Consider the following 19,270-nt stretch of genomic DNA (forward strand, 5'->3'; position numbering starts at 1 on the left):
TGCAGGAAAGTAGGCCGTTTCATGACAGATTGGCGTGATGAAAAACAGCCTATTACGATGAGAAATTGCAAAAACAGATGTAACACACGAATTATTTTCGTCGTGCAATAAAATGGCGATCAATTCAAATTTTTGGTAGTTGGCCGACGGCTCACTCGTGGCGCTTGCATCGCTTTTGTTCGTGTTTCACGTTTGCGCACAACCGCCACCTAGCATTGGACGTTAATGTTCGCGTGGCTGTTTTGAATTGATAATTTGTTTAGCTGTTACGTCTGTTTGTCTGGAAAGGTTTTTTGTTACAAAAAGGTTATATTATACCATGTATTACTGCTTCAAAATAATTTTCCTGAGAATTCCAGTTTTTTCAGGTAGTAGACATCCTGATAATGATCATTTGGCATAAACAAATTTTATTAAGAACAGGCATATTTTGAATGAAGGGATATATTTCTAGTTATGCCACATGACCTGGCATAAAAGTGTTATGGAAAATGGCCCTATGCGCCCTAAACGACTTTATGACAAAAGTTATTGAAATTTTTAGACAAAATCACCGGAATCTGTAAAATGAACTAGGTGTGTAAATAAACGTTAGCGTTGTTACGATATACTCTAGCAGTTCATATTTTTCTTTTTATAAAATTTCATTCGGATTGCTTTCAGTAAAAAGCTCAGGGAGTAGAACTTGATCTAATCTTGAACAAAACTCAAAAACATGAATGTCTCTATTCCCGGTCACGCGCATCTTCACCGTAACATAGGATTACGGTTGATGACTTACAACTTAACGCGAATCGATCTTAATACTCTCACAAATGAGTTATGAAATATGCGTGGTGGAAGTGGACACAATAAATGTGTTTTTAAAGCTAATCATTAAGACTTAAAAAATCATCATTTAATCATCAGCAATCATAAAAAAAAGTTTTCTTAGTTCAAAAGCACATGTTCATAGACATTTTGTAAGTGTTATCCAGAAGCAATGATGCAAAGTGGTGAACATAATAATACAATATAAGCAGATATTATCTGCTGAACCGAAAACAAAACAACATACTCGCGAGCATCAAAATGCTGACTTATTCACATCTGCCGTGCTCGCGAGTAAACGAAGCTAAAGTGATTCGTGAACGTGCTCAAAGCTGTTCAGAGTCAATTGCGCTTTTGGAAAAAAAAGCTATTTCCTCTCCGAGATTTCTGTTTTTTAGGGTTTTTGATTATAAACTGATAGTTTACTGTCGGTTTGATGGATATGCAATTGATTTGTCTATCAAAAACCATAATAAATCACACCTTGTTCGGTTACTCGCGAGTAAATGTTCGCGAACTTTATTTCTTTCTCAAACCAAGTCTGATCGCGTGTCTGTTATGTTTGTTTTGCATTGGTTTACACTCGTGAGGTACTTCGTTATGCGTTTCATCACTGTCCAATGTCCAGAAGTGATGACCAGCAAAAAATTGTTATAAGAAATGCTTTGGTTTTGAGAAAACAAAAGTATCAGTTTTTATATTTTTCGAAAACGATGATGATTTTAAAATGACATGAACCAGCCTAGGACTGAAAATCTCATAATAAAGAAAAATATCTTCTTAAAATATCATTTATCAGATTTGCTAATAATGTCAGCTCGACAGGGGCCGAGAGGTTAGAGTCCGCGGCTACAAAGCAAAGCCATGCTGAAAGTAGCTGGGTTCGATTCCAGGTCGATTCAGGATCTTTTCGTAATAGGAATTTCCTTGACTTCCCAGCATCATCGTACATGTCACCTGTCAGAACTTAACTTATAACCTCTATGTTTGCTCTCAAAATCAGCGTTTTAAAACGTTCCATATCATCTCCCAATGCGCTATGGTAAAGAAAGCAGATTTACGCGGATGTAAATAGAGCTTTACAATGAAACTTTAGACAAAAACTGGCTTGTACTATGTAGTTTGTATTAGTTAGGCTTGTTGTTTGGTGTTTTTCAAAATTATGGTGGTCCAAATTTTGATAGGAAAGAAATAACCCATTTTATTATTTGTAGAAGTTATGGTATACATGTTTTAGCAAAGTTGTGGACCAATCAAACTTCGTAAAATATATAATAATATGATATTGCAAGAAAAATAACAATACCTCTTAAAAGGAAAGAGATATCTCTCTCAACATAATGAGTTTTTAAAGGTCTAAGGTGACTAAAGACTATTTCGATTATATTGAAATTAGAAACGCTGGAGCTCGAAAAGCAGTTTTCTATGTACTAGCCTATGTCAACATAGGAAAGAAGCTCTAAAGCGGTCAATTTAAGAGCTACAAAAACACTTTTTGGCAAAGTTGCTTGTAATGTAATGGTCTAAAACTTTGTTAAAGCATGTATCTACAAATAAGAAAATAAACGATTCCGTTTCTACGAAAATGGGGACCACATTAATTTTGAATAACACCAGAAATAGGGCCTAACTAATATTATTGATTTGTAGCAGACAGTTTTCGTCTAAAGTTCCATTCCAAGGCTCTAATTCCATCTTCCCAATGTTTCTTTCAGGACCCTAGTGCAATGTATTCATAGAACTTCTGCTATTTTACAATGCTCTTTTTATTTGCTTTTCCTCCGCTCCTTGCAAAACTCATCCTTCCATTTCACTTTGTCCTCACTCGCTACGCAACTCACTTTCTAGCCTTTTGTTTATTCCTAGCACTGCCGTTGGCCTAGCCACATTCTACTAGTACTTGGCAATGAAATTGATAATTCCTAATAGGTATCTTCACCTCCTTCTCGTGTGTTTTGTGTGTTTCTCTCGCGTACAATGTCTACCACCTCCTGCGCGGCTCCGAAAACACTTAAAAATAAATAAGAAAATGCAACACTACCCCTCGTTCCATCACCATCCATCTCTGCGTCGACAGCACGCCTGTCCATTTCTTAACAGTTTTGACATAGCTACTTACTAGAGTTTACAATAGTAATAGTACTATAACTTATGCTGCGCCGCGCAAAACAATCAAACGACTGAGAAAAGAAGCTACTCTGCTGACTGAGGGTATTGTGATGCTCTTCTGATTCTAGAAGAGCGGGTGGCCTTCGACTCGCGATGCTCTGATTCTTCTTCTGACCAATTTACAATAGTAGTACTACACGTACGTCGGTTCCTAACACACGCAATGATACACACACACAAACATTCAACAATGAACTACCAGAAACACAAACCTACGCCGCGGTTCCTCATCAGTTCTTGATCATCGGCTTCCCACCGCCGTACGCCATGCTGCCGTGAGCGATTGTTGATCCGGAGTTGTTGCTGCTGTTGATCGTCGCGCCCGGATGATGGTGATGGTGGTTGTTGTTTTGGTGGTGGTGGTGATGATGATGATGATGATGGTGGCTGTTGCTACTGCTGCTGCTGCTGATGTTGTTGTTGCTGCTGGCGGCATTGAACTTATGCTACTGAGCGGATGGATGCTGCGCCACGTGCATCACGTGTAAGTTTTGCTGGTGATGGTTTTGGGGAGGAGCCGCCTGGGTCATGTTCTGGTAGAGTGTGGGAATGATTTGTGGTGGCCCGGCCACCATGGGACACACCACCGGATACTGCGGGGGCTGATGTTGGTGGGCCGGAACGTACGTAGGTGGTCCGGCCGTTGCTGGCGAGGGTTGCGTTCCGTGGTGGTACTGCTGATGCGGTTGACCAGGAGAGGGTGTCGTTGAAGGTGGGGTGGGCGTCAGATATTGCAGCTGAGTGGGTTGGGCCGTCTCGTGGTACACGTACCGAGGCGGGAACGATGGCGCTGCCTGGAAGTGCTGGTGATGGATGGGCGGGTACGGCGGGAACATTTGGATGGGACCCGTCATCAGCGGCTGACCGGTGGCTGCTGCGACCTGAATCTGGGAGGCTGCTGGAACCGGCACTGAAATGGAGATAACAGATCAGTTATTTAGGAGGTCAAAAGATTGATTGTACATTGTTTCACGCACTAAAAGATAAAAGATTTGCATATCAAATAAATTCGTCAAAATTATCAAAATCATCATAAGCGAATGTCATGTTATTAATTGTAATTCGTCGCCCATGCTGGGCCAGTCCTTCCACTGTAATAGTAAATTTCAAACCCATCTCATTCCTTATAGCGTCTGAAGTTGCTTCTGAGTCGGCTAAGCTAATTGGCTGTGGTCGAATGATATTACATTGCGCAAAAAATATCGATTAATAAGAAGGATTTCAATACAACGCATATTATGACCAAACATGAGCTCATTAGTTTTAAAAAATCTCACTGCCGAAGTTAACCAAAACAGCTAAAAATAGGATCCGGCTCCCTACTTTCAATATTGCAACACTCAAAAAGATTAGAATCACCGTTCATAAATTCAGTGCACATCGTGCTGCTCTCGGAAGTTTTGAAAGCTATAAAATAGGGGGACACGGGGCACACTGGGGCAGATAGCTGTTCCGACGGCCAAAAACTCGACAAAGTATTTAGGAATAATCTGTACTACATTTTGACTCTTTCGGATTTGATCTAGATAAGTCAAAACTGCTCTAGATTGGTTTTATCTTTTGATAAGAGCATCCTTAGCAAAAAACTTTTACAAAGTTGTTCATTGAGGCATTTTTGACATTTCTTGAGAAGACACTTACACTCTATCACTGACGTGGATGGCGCTGTATGACTCTATAGTAAACCAGCAAACAAAAAATCGATTTCGACCATGGTTTCGTAAAATTGTTAAAAAATATTTTGTGATTAGGTTTTTAAAACTTAACAATAAAAAAGTAAATTTACATTATTTATTAGCAAAATTTTCAGATATAATGATACTTTTAGTAAAAATAATCCAAAAAACAATGTTTTTGAAAATCCTGGATAACTCATGAAGCGGCAGATGGCGGCAGCTAATTTTTTGTCTACGACTAGTCAAGAATATTAGTTTCATTGTCGTAAAGATAGAAAAATGGGGACACTTGGGGCTCCATTTTGCCCCAACAGGAAAAAAATGTTTCATATAAGTTTTTAAATGTATTAAGGGGGTAGGATCCGTCATTGATTGCAGAATTTTCAAAAGCAGTTTTTTACTTCAAAATCAATAAAATTAACAGGAAAATGTGTTCACTGTATTCGATTCTCCAACCGAAACACAGTGAACACATTTTCATCGAATAATTTTTAGTTTTGAACAGAAAAACTGCTTTTGAAGTTTTGATGATGACGATGATTACGATGACGGAGCGTTGAACGTTAAAGCAGCAGAAAAACATAATATATTTTTGAGGCTTCGTCATTTAGTTCAAGTAGTTCGTCATTCGTTTTGGCAGTCATGTTGACATAACAGCTCGCAATTTCAAAGTAATAAAACGCAGTCCTCTCATTTGATATTGATACTGAAAAGTGTGCCTATGTGCAGAAAGTATGCTGATACTTTCTCAGCTACATCACTACAATATTAACTGATTTTCTTCAATTCGGAGTTGTGACATGTGTAGCAGCAATCATAAACGACGTGTACAAATTTCAATGACGGTCCTTATGCAGCATAAATACTTAAGGCGAAGTAGGCCGTCATTGAAATTTGTACGCGTCGTTGATGATTGTTGCTAACTCATCTCACGATTTCGAATTAAAGAAAACCAGTTGGTTTTGCACTGACACAGCTGAAAAAGTATCAGCATACTTTATGCATCGTAGTGCGTACAGAGATACTTTTTCAAGTCAATATAAACTATTAAGACTGAGTTTTATCACTTTGAAATGCAAGCTGAAAGGTCATCATTGTTGCCAAAACGAATGACGGGCTACTTAGCCTTAAAGATTCAATCAAAAGCTACATATCGGTAAGCTTACAGTCATTTGCCTCCGAAACCTTATTTTATGAGGTGTGAATATTAGAATTTTCGAACCTTATAAAATCATGCTTAATTTTTGGGTTCAAAATCAATGTTAAAAACAATTTTTCAGAAATTTCAGTGGATAACTTACTTGTTCGACAGGCAACTATTGTTTGCATCTAAACCCAAGTAACCACTAGCCCGCTAATTCGCCTGTTTGGGCTTATAGAGTTGCTATACGGCTAATATACGGCATGCTAGCACTATAAAAGCCCTATATTAGCACGGAGGGCGAATTTAAGTTTTAGCTGGTTACTTAGGAAGTGTAACATTATTCGCATATTCAAAGATACTCCTACACTCCCGTGCAAAAGTTTGGGTTCATCCCCTCAAAAACATACAAAAGTGTTCTGTCCATATCTCTGTGATTACACGTCCAATTGAAACTCTTTAAGCCGCATTCGAAAGGCAAAGAGTTATTCTTACTTAGTATGTATTTTTCCAAAAACATTTTTAAAATTTTGTACACTAAATTTTTAATTAAAATTGTTACTTTTTTCAAAAAACACCCTAAAAAATCATATCTAATTTCCTGAGCATTGAGTCGACCAAAATTTCAAATCAAAGTGTCATTAGAATCGTAATCTTATATTCCTTGAAGAGACCCCACGAAGTTTTGGCGGACAAATCTGGAAAGTATTCAAAATCAATGAAACAGTCAGTCAAGTCATCGTGCAAAAGTTTGGGTTCACCTCTCAGTATGATGCAAATCGTGCAAAAGTTTGGGTTCACCTGATCCGCACGCACATAATTTTTGTCAATATTTCGGCCATTTTTCAACCGATTTTAATAGTTTAAAGCTTTTTTGAGCGCAAATAATGGCGCGTACATGATTGGTCTGAAATTTCACAGATTTAAGTAAGTTCAGGTGAACCCAAAATTTGCACGATACACCATACGGGGGGTGAACCCAAACTTTTGCACGATGACTTGACTGACTGTTTTATTGATTTTGAATACTTTTCAGATTTTTCCACCAAAATTTCATGAGTGCTCTTCAAAGTATATAAAATTACGATTCTAATGACACCTTGTTTTAAAATTTTGGTCGATCCAATGCTGAGGAAATTAGATATGATTTTTCAGTGTGTTTTTTGAAAAATGTCACAAATTTAGTAAACAAAGTTCAAAGAATGTTTTTGGAAAAATACATACTAAGTAAGAATAACTCTTTGCCTTTCGAATGCGGCTTAGAGAATTTCAATTGGACGTGTAATCACAGAGATATGGCCAGAACACTTTTGCATGTTTTTTAGGGAGTGAACCCAAATTTATGCACGGGAGTGTATATCCTTTCCCATTCCCCAGCTTTCGCAAGGACGTGGCCAGGAGAGCTCTCGATTATTGAAGACTAGAGTTTCCAATTTTTTCGAGGTTTGATTTTCTGGGAAACGGAAATAAAGTTGCAATTTCCCGGGAAATTCCCAGACACGTTCTAATGAAATAAATCTGATGGAATTTTCTGTTTTAAATTATTCGTATTTCATGTATATTATTTTATTTTTGAAGAGCGATTAAGGTGTTGAAGAACTGTAAGGCCAGTGTTGATAGACTCACACTCAAAATCTCAATCAATACCCTCTCCCGTGAGAGCAAACTCATTAGAGATCTGCTTCGCAAATCTCACGCTTGAGATTTTGACGCAAAATCAACTCAATCAACTCAAACCGTAAAAACTGATTCAGTCGCAAAACCCGGCAAAAACTCGTGAAACCCGAATGTTGTTGTTTACGTTTAGGATTAACATAATTTTACCAGACTAACAAGAAATTATTGTCGTGTGTGAGTAAACTGTGGAAATACGAGACAATGAGCTAAAAAGGTGAGCCAACTCATCCATGATTTTTTGACTGCTGAGTTGCATGATTGACAACTCACGCATGAAAAACTCACGCATGAGTTGTGATAAATTGAGTTTTTCACAACACTGTGTAAGGCTGCTGGAAAAGACGAGCTCCCGGCCGAACTTTTCAAGCACGGTAGTGGGCAGCTGTACGAAATACTGCACCGTACTCTGTTAAGGATTGGGAGAAAGAAGAATTGCCTGCTAGCTGGCTGAAGAGCCTAATCTGCTCTCTGTATAAGAAGGGCCACAGATTGGAGTGCGCCAATTACCGAAGAATAACGCTTCTCAATTCTGCGTACAAAATAATGTCGCGTGTTCTGTTCAACAGATTGAGACCGCTGGAGGAGTCCTTCGTCGGCGAATACCAAGCTGGTTTTCGTGAAGACCGATCAACGACGGATCAAATATTTACCTAGCGACAAATCCTTGATAAGTTCCGGGAATACAACTTGCAGACTCACCATCTGTTCATTGATTTTAAGGCGGCGTACGATTCAGTAAAGAGAAATGAGTTATGGCAGATAACGGTAGAACACGGTTTTCCGGCGAAACTGATTCGACTGATTCGTGCAACGTTGGATGGATGGAAATCAAGTTTGCGGGTTGCGGATGAGACTTTAACCTCCTTCGTAACCTTAGATGGATTGAAGCAAAGAGATGCGCTTTCGAACCTTTTATTCAACATTGCTCTCGAAGGAGCTATAAGGAGAGCGGGCGTGCAAAGAAGCGGTACCATCGTCACCCGGTCGCATATGCTCCTGGGTTTTGCTGACGATATCGATATAATCGGAATTGATCGTCGAGCCGTAGAAGAGGCATTCGTGCCTTTTCAAAGGGAGACAGCGAGGATTGGACTTACCGTCAACACCAGCAAAACTAAGTACATGATCGCTGGTAGACAGCGTGGTTCCAATCGTGACGTTGGTAGTGAAGTGGTGCTGGGTGGTGAGAAATTTGAAGTAGTGGAAGAATTTGTGTATCTTGGTACTTTAGTGACGTGCGATAATGATGTTACCCGCGAGGTGAAAAGGCGTCTTGCAGCTGCGAATAGGGCTTTTTACGGGCTCCGTAACCAGCTTAAGTCCCGTAGCCTGCAGACGAAAACGAAATTCGCGCTATATAAAACTCTTATCCTTCCGGTTGCTCTATACGGCCATGAATCCTGGACGTTAAAAGAAGTCGACCGGAAAGCGTTTGGAATTTTTGAGCGTAAAGTGCTGCGAACAATACTCGGCGGTAAACAAGAAAATGGCATCTGGCGGCGTCGCATGTATCATGAGTTGTACCAAATATATAAAGAAGTGGATATTATCAAGCTCATAAAACACGGCAGGCTGCGTTGGGCTGGTCACGTGGTACGAATGCCGGAAAAACGACAAGCAAAAATAATATTCAGTAGAGAACCCGGACGAGGCCGTCGGCTTCGTGGTAGGCCGCGCACACGTTGGCTTTTTGCAGTTGAAGAGGACTTAAGGGCACTCAACGTTCAGGGCGACTGGAAGCGATTGGCTCAGGACCGAGCTCAGTGGAGAAGAATTCTCGAAAACTTATTCTAACAGACTCAAGTCAAAAAAGTATACAAACTTACTTTATCGATTCTACGTGTTTCGCAGACGAAATTCTACACGTTGCGCTCTGAACCAACTCGATTTTTCACTTTTAAAACGTTTAATTTCCGGATTTACAAAACGACGAAAGTAAGATTCTCAACTTTCGCAACCTAACCACTACTTTCGCCGCCCCGCTGTATGGAGAGACAAAGTGACTTAACCACGAATCAAAACAAAACACTACTTGAGCCGATTTTACACTGGTAGAAAAACGTCGAAAGTAACTGAATAAATCGGCTTATCATTTTGTAATATTTTTTTTTGTGGGAAATAACAGGAACTCCCTAGTTTTTAAACGCGAGCTTAATGTATGCAAAATTTAAGCGATGTACACGGCGAAAAAAAATAAAAAGTTGATTAATTTTAAAACAGTTTTAAAAGACAGGTTGTGATTCTTCTGAATTAATTTTCTCAAAACCATATGAAAGTTACTTACGTCGATTTGAAAAAGTAATCTAGAATTATCCATTCGGCGTAGATTCAACGTAGCGGATTGTAGTCCATCAAGTAGCAAGTAACTAAGTAAGCCTAGCCCGAGAGCGCATTATTTTTTTAGGTAATGAAATAGCACACAACACTAGCCAGCAACTGTGCTGGCTGAGGTTTCTATTGTGTGGGCTTCCAATGGGTCGCGACGTTCTCAACCGGTTACGGAACATGAGTCCGTTGCTCGATAAATACTTGTTTTTAATTATGAATCGTGGTTTACGGCTACCCACCCGAGTGGAAGTTTAACAACTACCGAAAAGCTGAACATTACATATACTTTGCAATTGGATTAAATGGACAAATTGATGTGAAGTTTTGCGAAAAAGTTACACGTCTACTCAGTGAGAATCGAACTCACGACTCCCTGATCTCTAGTTAGGGCGCGTTACTCCTACGCCATGAGAGGACTCATGAACGCAGAAGTTAACCTGAATTCGATTTCAGCTCAATAATTACGTGATCCTTTTTCGCAGCTTAGAAGGCTTATGAGAACTTCTACAATTACGTGCTGAGTGCTTCCTTTGCTGGTTGACCATTTGTGCATGTGTTTGTCTTGTGGTAGGTACGAAGATACTCTATGCTCTGGTAAGTCGAGAATATTTCCAATCCCAAAAGATCCTCGACAATAGAGTCCTAAAGCCCTGTCCTAATTTTAGTACCAAACGCTTAAGTTTAGGCCAGAAATGCATGTTTACTCAATTTTAAAATGGTTTTCATTGGTTTAATCCCAAAAAAAACATTTTTAATGGTTTTTGAAATTTTGTCACACTCAAATTTTTGGGTATATTTTGTTTTTCGTGTGTTTTTCCTGATAATACTCCAGAGATTCTCCTTGAAATTTCTGGGCCTCCAAAAGGATAGAGGATTGCTCCAAGAATACCTCATTTGTTGCTGCTGTGGTGAAATTCCTACAGAGAGGCAAAATACTAAACATAGATGATAATAGCGCCCATGCTGCAAGCCAACTGGACAATAAAATGGAACAAAGTTAAAAGTTCATATTCTAGGACCATTATCACATGACTAACTGCAAGAGTTGAGGCACAGGTGAATCAAAGAGTTTTTCAGACCACAGAGATCTCCAACTGGTACCGTATAACGCCCATTCAAAACCACCCCACATTGAATTGCGTGAAATCCAAATGCTAAGAATATGTTTAAACAATCATTACCACCTTTCCGGATGCGCGCCTGTCCAGGATGCGGGTGCTGCTGTGCCGTCTGGAATGCGGTCTGCGGTTGCATCACGTACGGCACGTAGATCTGCTGATGCGTGGGCATGTGCTGCTGGGCCGGATAGTTGCCCTGCGGTTGCTGCTGTTGCGGTTGCTGTTGCTGCTGCATCACCGGACCGGGCGTCTGCGGGGTGTGTGGGCTAGAAGACGTGTGACTTTTAGAGAAAATAAGTAATGAGAAACCCGATTAGTACTTGGATGAGCTCCCAGCGGGAATGCGATGTGTGGATTGGTTAGTTGTTGCAGATTCGACCTTGTGAAATGAACCTCTCACCAGCAAATATGAGTATGCGTTGTTCTGAATGAGACAAGCATAAAGTATGTCTATGTATTTATCTAGAGCAGTGGTTCCCAACCTTTACGAAGCTACGGTTCCCTTTGAATTCCCACAAGCATTACGCGGACCCCTGTAAATTAGAGTTCTTGAAATTGAACGCTATGGAAACATGCCTGTGTTACCGGTTGGGAAACCCTGATCTAGACAAGCTGTGAAAAAGCAACCACAACCTTCGATGCCAGTGTAAGAGTACTTACCGCGACGGGTTAGGAGTGCTAGGACTGCGAGGTGTAAACGGCTTGGCCGCGGGGTTCAGAGTGAAAGTCTTTTTCGGGGGCACCTTTGCCGTACCGTCCACGTTGGAGCTTCCTGTGCTGGTATCCCCAGCAGAGCTGTTTTGACTTTGGTTGCCAACACTAGAACTGTTGGCACTACTATTACTGCTAGTGGATGTATTGATCTGACTAATCGATCCGGTGCTGCTGCTGCTGTGAACCGACGAGGCGGTTTGTGGCGGCGAGCTTGTTGCAGATTGTTGCATTGATTGTGGCTGTGGTATTTGTTGTTGTGGTTGGGGAGGTTGAGATTGGGGCTGTTGTTGGGGTTGTTGTTGTTGCGTTGGAACCATGTGTTGAGGTTGGTGTACAATTCCTGAAGGAGTCTGGGAAGATTGGTTTTGCTGTTGATGCGGCGATGGTTCAGAATGCTTTTGTGAGATTGGCGGTGAAGATTCCATCGGCGGTTGGTTGGGTGAGGTGTGATCCTGCTGTTGCATTTGCTGGACATTGTGCTGGGGAGGTGGTTGTTGATGAACGTTTTGCATGGGAGGTTGCTGTTGAGGAGCGGCCAATTTGAAGTCTTGGCCGAATTTCCGCAAATTGTCCATGACCTGGCGCTGTGGTTGTGGTGGAGGTTGTTGCATTTGCTGCTGCTGTGGTGGAGCAGGACCTGGTACGCTGATAATCGGCGCGGAGAGTACCACTGGATGAGGCTGCATTACCACCTGTTGCTGAATCTGTTGAGTATCGACTGGCGGGGGAGGCATGTGAGTTGCATGATGTGGATGGGTAACATGCATTGGGGGTTTGCCCATCGTTTGCATCTGGCCAGACATTTGCTGCGGCCCTAGCGATGGCGGTGGTTCGTTATAGTTAACCGTGGCCGCACTCGGATATTGCCGCATGGTACGCTGAGGCAAAGGCTTAGTGTTACTATTTACATTCATGGTACTACTATTCGACATGTCCCTTCCACCGTCGCCATTCATTTTGTTCATATTATTGTTACTATTTACAACCGAAGACTGGCCATGCTGTGGCGGTGGCTGTTGCTGCTGTTGTTGATGTGGTTGATGTTGCACGTGACTGTACACTAAAATGAGAGCGAAGGGAAGGTGTTCAAAGTTTTAGTATGACTCCATCGAGAAAACAACATATAATGCAACATTTGCGAGGTCATCACAAGTAAACAAAATTCTGACTGCAGTTTTTAAAAGTACACACCCATGCTAGCTTAACACTGTTTGCTTGACAGTGTTTTTCAGCATGAGCATGAGGACCGTTTTATCTCAAACTATTGGGCATTTCATAACACAATTCTAAGACGAAATGTTCATCACACGAAAAGGCACAACTTTTGTGGGGACTTTTTATGGCAATTAGTGACTCTACGCTACAAGCCCTGGATGAGAAAAACATAAGCTGCATTGTGATGGGTACCGTGCCTAGGAATGAATGTTTAGGGGGGGGGGGGGTGTCTAAATGAAATCTAATCTCTGACGGAGCTTGTGGGGTACCAGGGCTCCTACACAGTATTGAGCCCTTCCTGTGCTACCCGGAGCCGACTTTGTGTTTCGCCGAGATAATCGGCTGTCTTCAGTCTCTAGCTAAGGCTAGCCTAAGGGCTAAATAAGAGCGGAATTATGAATATGTTGGTATTTAATTTGAATTATCACCTATATGGTTTCGCATTATGCGTTTTACACAGTGTATTCAGTGCTTTCTCGCCTTTGGCGACTCTCAATAGATACCGATCTGGTTTTGTCGCTGCTGGCCTTTTTTTGCTAAAAATTGAAATAAGCTTAATCCTGCCTAGTTTGGGAAGTGGCTACGGTTAAGATAGCTCAGATCAATCTTCAGCATAAACGAACAACAAAGATCGATCGTTGCAGACTCATGCAAAATGGTACAGCCCAAGTGGCGCTTCAAGAACCTTTCTTTCGTAAGGGGAAATTCTGTCTAGGTATCACATCATCTGGGGCAGCTCAGGTATCAATTTGAGAGGCTCCAGTCCAATGGAATACTTTAATAGTGCAGATCTGAGATTATTTAAACGCTCTGCTCAAATAGAATCAGTCACGAGTTGATGAATCGGCATGTATCAGATAAGGAATCAATATCTGATCATCGATACATCTTCTTTAAGCATTTTAATGTAACAGCGCAGACTTTGCGTTTTAGGAATTCCCGGTCAACAAATTGGGAACTCTATATTGAATTGGTTGCGACCAAATTCCATGGATACTCTCCGTCCATTAAAAATCCAAATGATTTTGATGATGCCGTTGATACTACAACATCCTACATTATGGAAGCTTTTGAAGAAGCATGTCCACTGTGGTCTGTGAAGACTACAAGAGGTACCCCATGGAGGAATTCCAATCAGACTGAGGCTCAGGAAACAATGTAGATGCTTGCAAGGCTTACAAGAAAGCTTTCGATCTGCTGAACGATCCGGCTGGAATGGTGACTACTTCTTCTGATAAAGAAGTTTTAGAATGTTTATTCAATACACACTTCCCCGGATGTTACGACATAGTATCTACGGATAAACCAAATGTCTTTATGTAGTTATGAATCTGTGGCTTCGGCTCGCAGTATCGTAACCAGGGATGGGAAATGTACTGTAGCAAACATTTACCACCACGACATTCACATGTTTCTACACGACCATCAAAACCCAAAGCAGACCATGACAGTTCAAAACAAAAAAATGTCATGGCTCTGCAAAACTGTAATGTTCATCTTCCCAACGTTTTTTCAAACCCGAATGCGAAATGACTCGAGCACAGTGGTAACACGATTTTTCAGGTTTTCGGGGTTTCGACTTTTTGCTCGGTAAAGGCGGCGTTAAATTGAACTTGTTTATATGTATGGCAACGGAATGATAGTGGTCTTGCTATTAGCGTTAATAGATTTCAAATAATTGAAAACACAAGCAAAATATTAGCGATTGAATTATTTAACTTGGGATGGCTGCCCGAAAACGATCATAGTGGAGAGACAAAAACATTTAAGCAGCGTGTGAACCGTTGGCAGCGCAACGCCTGATGGTATTGATGCTGCTGCTGCTTTGTGTTTTGGTTGACTGGCAGAATCAGTGAACTGTGCTAAATTGTGATCACAGTTCCCAAGCCTGATCGTAACTACTAAATAGATTCAATGGGCGCTAAATAGTTTTGCTCCTTTCAAATCTCCAGGAGCAGATGAAAATTATCCTGTTCTGCTCCAGAAGGGATATGAGTTTATCAAACATGTTTTGAAAAAGCGTCGTATGAAGAAGCGAAAAGTTTTAGACCAATCAGTCTGACCTCTTTTCTTCTGAAATGTCTAGAACGCGTTATCGATCATCACATCCGTGATGTTTATTTGGCAAACATGCCTCTTCATGTCAATCAACATGCTTACCAATCTGGAAAGTCCACTGTGACTGTTTTATACAAAGTTGTATACATCGCGAAAGCATTCGCTCAGAAGCAATCCTGCTTGGGTGTCTTCTTGAATACTGAGGATGCCTTTGATAACGAGTCTTTTGATGCCATATTCGAAGCTGCACGAAACTATAAACTACCTACGATGATTTCCAATTGGATTCATCAAATGCTCAAAAACTGACATCTCCTCTCGACATTGCGTCAAGTAGCGATTAATTGAGTGTTTGCGGATGCCCCCAAGGAGGAGTCTTGTCTCTTGTGTAGTGGTGAAAGGGCAAAGTGAGAACAATCTTATCTTAACTGGGCCATCTCCATAGGATGTGCTTGATGGCGATGTCTGGTGCGTTCTCTACGACTCTCACGGCAGCGTTCGAGGCTCTTATCGACGTTGTGTCACTACACATACATCTTAAACAAGAAGCACTTTCTTGCTCTTTTTTATTAGTATTGTGACGTGATAGTTTTTGAAAAATACCCATATTCCCTTGCTTCTGAGAAAAGGAAGCATTGTGAAAATCAGCAGTTCCATCAGAATTTGTTTGAAATAGTAGTGTAGTAGTGTCATTACTAATACTGTCTAGTCAAAATGGTTTTGTCATTTGTCATTCAAGTGCTATTCTGATTACTCCTGTCTTTTAGATAAGATTAGAGGCTTAAATGTCAATTTTCGTGAAGTCTTTACAAAATTAGGCTGTTTAGTAGTAGTTCTAGTTAATTTCATTTTTTTATTGTTAAAAGTATTTATTGGTCATTACGTTCATATATCCTTAAAGAAAAAAGTCAATTTCCTTGTCAGTTCATCAATTTCTCAAACCTAGCAAGTGAACCCTAAGGATCGATCTCAGCGTCTTACTTTCCAGTCATTTTTATAGTGAATATTTAAGAGTAAAGTTACCTTAGGCTTCTATAACAGTCTCCTACAAGATTCACTTTTCGGTGGCAAATGTAATGCTTCACAACGCCTACTTTCTACTTGTAAATTTTGCGAAAATGAAGCTGGAATTAGATTTTTTACATCGTTGTTACAAAAGAGGTATTTCTTATTATGGCAATGTAAAAACCATATTAAAATAGTGCTAGTCATTTTCCTCAGAGTAATATTCCCTACGTCGTATATGATAACGATGTTTCTAGCTAGCTAATAGTAAGAGTGGCTACGGATCATTCTGGTTAGCAAAAGGCAAACTGATCGTCACCAATAGTATTAATGTCCACTTCGAATAGATTAATTATTTGAAATGGGCATCAATTCTATCAATGACGCAGAATGTCCGTTGGATCACATCCGAGATATTGGTGCCTCTATGCCATATAATTATGACGCGGCTCTAAGTAAAAAAATGCCAAAATGTGATACCACCACTACAGATTACGCCTTTGGTTTCCATCATATGGGCTAATGGATTATGCCCTCCCATCGCGGCAAGGTCGCATAACCAAGGGGAGGGACGAGCAGTGGGTAGTACTTGTTGTAAAAATATAAAACTTGCAGCATATGCATTTTTAAATGAGATGTTTAAGAAATATCCACAAAAATGATCAATGTTAGCCCGGATTAGAGTACTCTGGATGAGGAAAACATAAACTGAAAAATTGAAAAACGCGTTATACAAAATTTCGTACTAAACTATCAATCGGTTGTTTTGTTAGTAGGGAAGTGTACTTTCAGGTACGTAATTTTTTAAATTTTGTCTTACACATTGCAATGCAATACTTACCATACTGTGATGCATGCGGGGGTTGTTGCTGCATTCCGCCAGCACTGTGTTGATTACTGGGCGGCGGTTGTTGCGGCTGAGATTGTGCCTGTTGTTGTTGCTGCTGCTGCTGCTGTTGCTGTTGCTGCTGCGAAGGCATTGACATGTTCGGATAACTGTTTTTGTGTGGCGCTTGTGGGCTCTGCGGTTGTTGTGGCGGAGGTTGCTGCTGCTGCGATGGCGGTCCACCGTTATTCGTCAACGGTGGCGGTGTGCTGCGGACAGTCAACTTACCAACCTGACCGGGCTTGCGTTTGGCCGGAACTATATATTTTGCATTCGATGGCATTACTGTATTATTATTGCTAGTGCTACTCTTATCGTTCATACTATTAGAACTTTGTGCAGAAGCGGCTGTTGCCGCCGTCGACGACGGTTGGGGGCTGGAATTAGCCGGCCGAACAACAGCTGCAAAGGCTGACTCTTCGTCACCGTTTTCCAGGTCAATTCTGTCCTTGTAAATTGGATTATTTTCTATTTCATTGGCGATTCGTTCTGCTTCCGTTTCCTGGGCTTTGAAATCATCCGAATCTTTTTTCGTAATTTGTAACGTGTAGCCGGTTAGTGACTGATCAAACGTAGACTGTACGCCGTAGATCGTCTCGTTTTTGTGGAACATATCATTCGCATCCCATCCATTGGCGTTGGCGTCCAGTTCTAGGTTGAACTCACAATCGCCGTTCAGTGCTCCGCTTTCGACCCACGGAACGAGTTCTCCTTCTTCGGGACGACCGTTACCGTTGAAGCGGGAGATGGCGGTGTCCGTCTTAAATGTATCCTTGGTGGCGAAGTCTAGGTCGACGTCTTTGGCAGCAACACTGACGATGTCACAGGGCTTAAAAATGAGCCGATCAACGACCGAATCTACAAGGATTTTGCTTTCGTTGTCTGGGCCGACTTCAATGCGATGTGCCATTTCCAGCACAATCTGCAAAAATAGACAAGATGCAAAGGAGCAAAGGTTAATTATTGTTGGATTAATAGTTCGAATTTAAGGTTAAAAGTAATTTTTAAGATGCCGTCTGGAAAAGCGGAGTAGTGCGAGAAGATGTTCCAGTCTAAAAAACGTCAAAGTTTTACCAGAAGCTCAAAGCATCTCGCGACAGCTTCGGGCCGTGAGCCGAAATGTGCAGAGATAAGGATGAGAGCATCTTGACGGACGACTGTGAGATGATCGAAAGGTGGAAGCAGCACTTCGATGAACACCTGAATGGCGCTGACAGCGCAGTAAATGAGGGTAAAGGCAAAGAAAGAAATGTCTACGTCAGTTCTGCAGACGAAGGAAACCAACCAGGTTCCACTTTTAGGGAGGTTAAGCAAACCTTTCAACAGCCCAAGAACAATAAAGCTGCTGGAAATGATGGTATCGGAACTGAACTTATCAAGATGGGCTCGGAGAAGCCGATCATTTATCCGCATCGGCTTATAGGCACTATCTGAGAAACAGCTTTCGGAGGAATGGAAGCAAGCGGTAATATACTCCATCCACAAAAAAGGCGACCAGTTGGATTGTGAGAACTTCCAAGCGATAGCCATTCTAAATGCGGCTTAATAAATACTAAGTGTTTTCCCAGCTTTTCCTTCATCATCTGTGACCTGTAGTAAACGGCTTCGTAGGAAATTATCAAGCCGGCTTCTTGACCGGCTGATCAACAAGATATTCTCGGTACTACAAACCCTTGTAAAATGCCTTGAATGCCAGGCTCTAATGCACAGCCTTTTTATCGGTTTCAAAGCGGCATACGATACTATCAACCATGTAGAGTTTTGGAAAATCATGAACAAGAACATCTTTCCCAGGAACCTCACAAGACAATATGGACGTTGTCGACTAAACAGTTGAAATATTTGTGGCGTGAAATTGATTCAATGCTATCTATTTGGATGATAGCTTCGTAAATGGAATGCAGTTTATTAACTTTTCTATTTCCTCCAAATTGAAAACGAAATTGGCCAATTCTAATTAATTAGCGACGAATTCTTAAAAGTCCCAGAAGCATTAGCTTATGTCAAGCAGCAAATTAGAATTAGTTTTGCTACTTTTGCAAAAATACATTAAAACTATCTTCGCCCGATGTACGGTTGCAGACCCAAACCATGCTGTCTTCGAAAAAAAGGGGAATCGAAGTTGCAATGCAAACTTACTGTATTACAACACAAGAACACAAAGAGAACACTACGTCACCTTTTGCAGCATGATGAGCACACCGCACCGCTCAGCCAAAGGATCCATTCCAAACGCGTCCCTGCATATAATGCAATCGTATCGTATCTGGTGAATGAAATCCCTATATATAGACGGAACACTATATTGGCGAAGCAAAACTGCACAACTTCGGAGCGGTTGCTCATTGTTTGTAACTGAAAGGAGCTCGTATCAGCTTTCAACTAGTGCTTTCAAATCAATACAATCATCTATGGAAAAAGAAACACCAAAAGATGGGTGTCGACGGAAGTTTGTGGAATTAACTGAACGGGG

The 19,270-nt window shown here is 41.0% G+C and overlaps 1 protein-coding gene across 6 annotated transcripts in view; it reads right to left on the reverse strand.

The window, feature by feature from the left end:
- Nucleotides 1–1,297: 1,297 nt before the first annotated feature.
- The window catches only part of LOC5569655 (ataxin-2 homolog), a 59,914-nt gene continuing 41,941 nt past the window's right edge, over nucleotides 1,298–19,270 (reverse strand). For 3 of the 6 annotated variants that reach the window (XM_021854316.1, XM_001652868.2, XM_021854319.1), the window contains 4 exons: nucleotides 16,753–17,719; nucleotides 11,580–12,693; nucleotides 10,983–11,200; nucleotides 1,298–3,889 (listed from right to left, as the gene is read on the reverse strand). In XM_021854316.1, the coding sequence (XP_021710008.1) occupies nucleotides 3,426–3,889; nucleotides 10,983–11,200; nucleotides 11,580–12,693; nucleotides 16,753–17,719 (2,763 nt within the window). In that variant the 3' untranslated portion in view covers nucleotides 1,298–3,425. The remainder of the gene's footprint in view (nucleotides 3,890–10,982; nucleotides 11,201–11,579; nucleotides 12,694–16,752; nucleotides 17,720–19,270) is intronic. The other 3 variants (XM_021854317.1, XM_021854320.1, XM_021854318.1) reach the window with 2 other exon arrangements.

Source organism: Aedes aegypti, chromosome 3, assembly GCF_002204515.2.
Source record: "Aedes aegypti strain LVP_AGWG chromosome 3, AaegL5.0 Primary Assembly, whole genome shotgun sequence".
NCBI lineage: Eukaryota > Metazoa > Arthropoda > Insecta > Diptera > Culicidae > Aedes > Aedes aegypti.